Source organism: Rattus rattus, chromosome 3, assembly GCF_011064425.1.
Source record: "Rattus rattus isolate New Zealand chromosome 3, Rrattus_CSIRO_v1, whole genome shotgun sequence".
NCBI lineage: Eukaryota > Metazoa > Chordata > Mammalia > Rodentia > Muridae > Rattus > Rattus rattus.
Window position 1 is genome coordinate 120990724 of NC_046156.1, and position 7097 is coordinate 120997820.

At 44.8% G+C, this 7097-nt stretch overlaps 1 protein-coding gene across 1 annotated transcript; it reads left to right on the forward strand.

Annotated features, from left to right (window-relative positions):
• The first annotated feature begins 5 nt into the window (after nucleotides 1-5).
• LOC116895542 (TD and POZ domain-containing protein 5-like) lies at nucleotides 6-1496 on the forward strand. Its single transcript, XM_032896785.1, has one exon. The coding sequence runs from the start codon at nucleotides 62-64 to the stop codon at nucleotides 1208-1210; it is 1149 nt and encodes a 382-aa protein (XP_032752676.1). The 5' UTR covers nucleotides 6-61; the 3' UTR covers nucleotides 1211-1496.
• The last annotated feature ends 5601 nt before the right edge of the window (nucleotides 1497-7097 follow it).

Here is a 7097-nt window from a genome sequence, read left to right on the forward strand (position 1 = left end):
CACACATATCAGTGTTCAGAAGTTCTGCTATGAGTGGACCATTAGCAACTTTTCATTTTGCATGGATGGAATTCGTGAAAATGTCACAAGCCCAAGGTTCTCATTAGAGGCCAGTAAAGAAATGCAATGGTGTTTGAGGATATTCCCAAACGGTGTTGATGACGAAAGTAAAGATTACCTTTCAGTTTACCTGGGTTTGCTCAGTTGTCCAAAGAGCCCAGTTTGGGCAAAGGTACAGTTCTGGATCATAAACGCCCAAGGAGAGAAATATCTTATTACAAAAATGTCAAATGTTTTAAGGTTTCTGCCAAATCAATACTGGGGATACAAAAAGTTCATCCTTCGAGATTTCCTCCTCTACCATAGGCATCGGCTTCTCCCTGAGGACCAGTTCACCTTGTGCTGCAAGGTGAGCATAGTAGAACGCTCCTTTAGCACTCCTGGAGAGAACATGAGACCTGCAATCAAGGATCCAAGGCAGATGTTGGTCAACGACATAGGAGAGCTGTGGGAAAATTCCCTCTTCACAGACTGCAGCCTGGTGGTAGCTGGCCAGGAATTCAGATCTCACAAGGCCATCCTAGCAGCTTGCTCTCCAGTTTTCAGAGCCATGTTTGAACATGAAATGCTGGAGAGCCTAACAAACCGCATTGAGATCCATGACATTCATCTGCAAGTCTTTAAGGAAATGATGGCCTTCATTTATACAGGGAAGGCACCACACCTCCACAGCCGCTCAATGGCCACTGATTTGTTGGCAGCTGCTGACAAGTATGACCTGCAGGGCTTGAAGGGCATGTGTGAGGATGCCCTGTGCAGGAACCTCTCTGTGAAAAATGCTGCACACACTCTCATCCTGGCTGACCTCCACAACACAGAGCACCTGAAGACTAGGGCCATGGATTTCATTATACTTCATGCTTCTGAAGTCTCTGATACCGTGGGGTGGAAGTCAATGGTGGAGTCACATCCCCACTTGGTGGAGGAAGCATTTTACTCCCTGTCTTCCATACAGCGTCCTGGCTTGGAGCCCTCACTGAATGCTGAAAGACATTTTAGGAGCTTAACGGCTATGACCTACACCTGTCTTCCAACAGCAGCAACCAGTGTTTTTACAAATGACTTCTGTTTAGACTACAGTATTGCTGGAGCATTTACAGTGAATCTGGGGAAAGGCAGCCTGGTGGCTCAGGATTTAAAACGGCTGTAATATCTCAAAATGGTGTGTGGGCAAAGAGCAGCTCTAGGGTCATGGACACTCTACCTGACAATTACCCTGTTGATGGTGTTTGATTCTTGTCTGATGTCTTGGAAACTGGGATTCAACTGGCCTGACGCACAACCCAACCTACTTTCTTTGGAGAAACTTGTCTGCATTGGACTGAGCAGAATAGATGACCTAACTTATGTGTATTAAGTGACATGTAAAGTTTTTCACCTAATTCTGGTGTATATTCTCTCTGCAAATAAAAATTCTTTCAACTTTACTGTATGTATCCTGTTATTTGCCACTTGCCTTATTGTTCTAATTAAGACTTCATTTGCTGTACTGAGTAGATTTAAGAGAATGAGAAACCACTACTTGCCTTTGCTTTTGTACAGTGGCTTTGAGTTTCTCCCCATTAAGTTGATGTTGACATGGCCTTCTTCTATATTACCATTATTATATTTAGGCATATCATCTGTGCGGCAATCTCTGGAGAACTTTTATCATTAAGGGGTTGCTTCTTAATGACCTTGTCTTGACCCAGTTTAACGATCCTGTTTTTTGCATTTTGTTTGTTTGCTTTGTTTTCTTTCAGTTTGTTTATGTGGTCAATTAATTTTATTGACTTTTTTTATTAACTTGAATATTTCTTATATACATTTCGAGTGTTATTCCTTTTCCCGGTTTCTGGGCAAACATCCCCCTAATCCCTCCCCCTCCCCTTCTTTATGGGTGTTCCCCTACCCACCCCCCCCATTGCCGCCCTCCCCCAACAATCTAGTTCACTGGGGTTCAGTCTTAGCAGGACCCAGGGCTTCCCCCTTCCACTGGTGCTCTTACTAGGATATTCATTGCTACCTATGAGGTCAGAGTCCAGGGTCAGTCCATGTATAGTCTTTAGGTAGTGGCTTAGTCCTGGAAGCTCTGGTTGCTTGGCATTGTTGTACATATGGGGTCACAGGCCCCTTCAAGCTCTTCCAGTTCTTTCTCTGATTCCTTCAACGGGGGTCCTATTCTCAGTTCAGTGGTTTACTGCTGGCATACGCCTCTGTGTTTGCTGTATTCTGGCTGTGTCTCTCGGGAGAGATCTACATCCTGCTCCTGTCAGCCTGCACTTCTTTGCTTCTTCCATCTTGTCTAATTGGGTGGCTGTATATGTATGGGCCACATGTGGGGCAGGCTCTGAATGGGTGTTCCTTCAGTCTCTGTTTTAATCTTTGCCTCTCTCTTCCCTGCCAAGGGTATTCTTGTTCCCCTTTTAAAGAAGGAGTGAAGCATTCACATTTTGATCATCCGTCTTGAGTTTCATGTGTTCTGTGCATCTAGGGTAATTCAAGCATTTGGGCTAATAGCCACTTATCAATGAGTGCATACCATGTATGTCTTTCTGTGATTGGGTTAGCTCACTCAGGATGATATTTTCCAGTTCCAACCATTTGCCTACGAATTTCATAAAGTCATTGTTTTTGATAGCTGAGTAATATTCCATTGTGTAGATGTACCACATTTTCTGTATCCATTCCTCTGTTGAAGGGCATCTGGGTTCTTTCCAGCTTCTGGCTATTATAAATAAGGCTGCGATGAACATAGTGGAGCACGTGTCTTTTTTATATGTTGGGGCATCTTTTGGGTTTATGCCCAAGAGAGGTATAGCTGGATCCTCAGGCAGTTCAATGTCCAATTTTCTGAGGAACCTCCAGACTGATTTCCAGAATGGTTGTACCAGTCTGCAACCCCCTAACTGAGATTTTAAGGCTGTTGAAGTTCGGGAGAGGATATGTGTCTACCACCAGATTCTGTTGGGTGAGCCTCAGAGAATTTTCTATCAAATTTGTCTATAAATTTATCTAAGGTAACCAGGTGAAATAATGAGAGCCCTAGAGTATATCTAAAAAGAATTCTTTGAAGCCTATAAGACCTACATCCTCTTGGACCCAGAAATGAGAAAATTGTCAGTGGTAAGCATGGCTTTCTCTAAACAAACTGCCTCTGATAACTGTCAGGAACTTTAGTACCTGAATGGTTTTGCTGGTACACAACTTCTTATAACTTTATATAGGAAGAAGTGTGTGACTGAGAGCCTTGGGACTCAGCCCAATTTTATTAGACAAAAAGGGTGAAATGTAGGCCGATGTCACTATATAGGTGGAGGCAGGTACAAGAGAGAATGAGGCCTATCATTGTTCAAGAAAGAAGGATCGGCAGGAGAAAAGTTTTAGAGAGGAAGAGGAGACTGGAACCAGGGGAGAAGCAGCCAAGAGATCGTGGAGGTGAATGTTAAGTTCCTCTCTATACATTTACAAGTTGTTATGAATGTTTTTAAGGGATGGATGTATACAGGGGTTTGTATGTGTAGGTGGGCAATTATATATTATCAATTGAATCAGAAGTTATTGTGTTGTATGTTCTTTCATATGGCAATTTAATTGAATTCAAGAGATTATGTGGTGGCTGGAGACACTGGGCCAACAGGGAATTTGGGTATGTATGTCTGGCATGGTGGCAACCTGCCTTGGGAACTAGGTGGGTAGAGAGTTTGTTGCCAGGCTCAGAGAATAGCCATCAGCAGTGTGATATGGGGTACAGCAAAGCAGGTGAGACGATTTGCTGATGGAGATGAAGACATCTACCAGATATCTTGGGGCACTACTGTGCCGGATCTCATGCAGGGCAAAAGAAACAATTTAATTTATTATTACAGCAACATATTTGTATCATGGCAGGTAGCAGGGTGGCAAGCAAGCAGACAGAGTACTGGAGATGTAGCTGAGCATTCCACATCCAGAACAGGCATCAGGAAGAGAGACAGATACTGAGCCTGGCTTGAGAGTATGAAACAACAAACCCCACACACAGGAATACATTTTGTTAATCCTGACATTCACCAGAGCAAAACAAATGAACCATTTTAGGCCAAATTTAAAAGCAAGCTTTACTAAGTTTTAAACACTGCCCAAGAGATGAGAATTCTATATCTTGATACAAAGGTTGTCAGGATGACATTCAGTTCTGAAGGCAATCATGAGGAGGCTCTTTTCCTGACTGGGCAGAGCTTGAGCACTAGGTGTTGTGATAAATCTCCAACCCTCCAACCCAATAATCCTCCCTCAAAGGCCACCTACCCAGTGACACACTTCCTCCAAAAAGTTCACACTTCCTAATTGTGTCATTTTACATGGACCAAACTTCTTCAAAATACCACAGATATCCATTTGACTTCTGAGAATAAAGTGGTCCTTGGACATTTAGATGACTTCCAATGACTTCTGAGACCACGGACATCCACAAGAAACTCCGACTTTGTCATGGCCTGCAGCAGCTGACCACATGTATCAGCATGGCTTCCAAGGGCATCACAGAGACCATAGCGGTCATTTGAGGAGGTCAAAAAATTCAGAAAATTAAATTGATTCATATTGGACATCCTGTCATTGCTCAAAGCCTGAGTGATTCTGTAGCTGGGCAGCATGTTTGGGGGCTGAGTCTGGACAAACTACAAGCCGCTATCCACCACCCTAATGGCCTTATTCAGCAATGACATGTTCCCCACCCACCACAGGCACCTTTCTCTTACAACTGTCACACATCTCATCTTCAGTTGTGCCTCTCTTCACCATGCACTTACTACTCTGTTCCTCCATCTTTTACACCTCTCCATCCCACATTCATTTGTCCTTTGTCATCGGGGAAGTGTGTCACACAGTAAGTATGCATCTATCTCTACCTATATTAAACTTCTTTACATGCAAATATTCATAGCAATGAGTTGTTGGTCTTTTTCAAGTTTTCTAAAACACCCAACATATTGGAACATTGCTGAGACTCTTCTCAGATACTCTGCAGTAGCCCAGTATCAAGGAAATCCTGTGTCTAGGCAGGCAATTTGGGGGGCAGGTTCTCTGCCAGCTACAAGTGCTGCACACCTCTCTGCCCTACCTGAGGCTCTCAGGGGTGGGGGATTCATTAGGCTCAAGGCTTGTGCTTGTATCCTGCACACAGCACCAGTGCCCTGTGCTCTCTCTGTCTCCCAGCAGGACAAGAAATGTTGCGTGCAGTTGCAATTTTTCCATTGTAAGGAGCAGCGGCAGTTATAGGAACAGCCCTAGGCAGTAAAGACATCCAGTTTTGCATGACTGGCTCTTCTTTGCACTTAAGCAGCTCATAGATGAAGTAGATGTTGGGGTGGCTTAACTCAAAGTAGTGGATCTGGGCCTGCATGATAGTGAAGATTGTTAGTCAGGGATTTTTCCACATGGGCCTTCTGCAACTAGTGATACCACAGCCTTTCAGTTCTGTTTAAAAACCACCTGAGTAGCTGGCACCCGAACTTCGCTGATCCCGGCCCACAGCCCCCTGCTGCCAAACCCCATGGGAGAGAGAACTCATCGCCCAGCTGTGTGGGCACTCCTGAGACTGCAGGGCAGGAGAGACCACCAGTACTGCCCACTCATGCCCACATCCCTTGCCCAAGAGGAAACTGTATAGAGCCTCTGAGAACAGGAAGATGGGGGCACCTTTATCCTTAGGTTTGATCTTCTCATTGTGTCCTGAATTTCCTCTATGTTTTGGGCCAGTAGCTTTTTCCATTTTCCATTATCTTTGACAGTTGTGTCGATGATATCTATGGAATCTTCTGCTCCTGAGATTCTCTCTTCTATCTCTTGTTCTGCTATTTCTGGCAGTGGCTTCACTGTCCTATAGGCCTGTGTGTCAGCAGTGCTGGAGACTTGTTTTCCTGTTTTCTCTCAGCCAGTTATGGGAACAGAGTGTTCTGCTTTCAGGCGTGTAGTCATTCCTGTCTACTAGCTTTCAGGTATTCCTGTGGGCATGTGTCCTGAGTCCACCAGGCTGGTCACTTGGAGCAGAAATGTTGGTCTTACCTCTGATCTCAGGTCTGAAGTCACTCCTTGGGGCTGGATTTCAGTTCTCCATGAGGGCAGCAGTGAGAAGACCTGCCCCTCCTTCTCCACGGTCCCTGTGCACATGGGGCCCAGATGGCACTAGGTGTTTTCCTCTAGAGTCAGAAATGTGGGCAGAGAGTATTCTCCTCTAGTTTCCCAGGTGTGTCTGCCCATCTGAAGGTCTAGCTCTCCCTCCCATGGGATTTCGGTGCATGAAGATGTTTGACCCAGTCCCTTCAGATCCGGGCGCAGTCTGGACCTCAGGGTTCCTGCAGCTTGAGTGCCCCTATCTTCCTATCCCCAGAGGTCCTATACCATTTCCTCAGGGATGTGGGCAAAGGTGGGCAGAAGTGGTGGTCTCTCCTGCCCTGCAGTTTATGGAGTGCCCACAGGTCTTGGTGATGAGCTCTCTTTCCCACGGGTTTTGGGAGCAGGGACTTTTGGGCCGGGATCAGCGAGGTCTAGAAACATTTTTTTTTAATCTAGAAACAATACAGAGAGAAAACTTCAGCCTTCTCGAAAAGGCAAAAAGTGTGTCAAAGTCTGATACTGTACTGATGAATGCAGATCAACAAGGAATTGGCAAGGTTACCAATGACATCAGAAAAGGAGTCCTCCTGTAGGCCCTGATATGAAATTTGATTTAATCATTCTGTGCCGGTAAAGGTGGTGTTTTGGAGGGGCCTGAGCTAGCTAGAATAGAATAAAGACCCTGATTTAACTTGTTTCAGATTAGCTTCTGTCTGTGCTTTAGGAGATGACTAACATTTTCCTGGCACTACACTCCAACACCATGGACTATGATCAAATACTCCTTGGTTTTTGATTTGACAGGTAGTTCATTATCTGTGCTGGGGTTGCAGCCTGAATGACTTACACTATCAGTCTGGTAACATCTCATACATGTTCTGGACACTGAGTCAGCTGATCCTGGTTCAATTATCATATCTTTCCAAATACAAGTTGCCTTATCCATCTTTGTGTAGACA

Excerpts from the sequence above, each read along its gene's own strand:
- LOC116895542 (XM_032896785.1), top strand. The coding sequence starts at position 62 with ATGGATGGAATTCGTGAAAATGTCACAAGCCCAAGGTTCTCATTAGAG.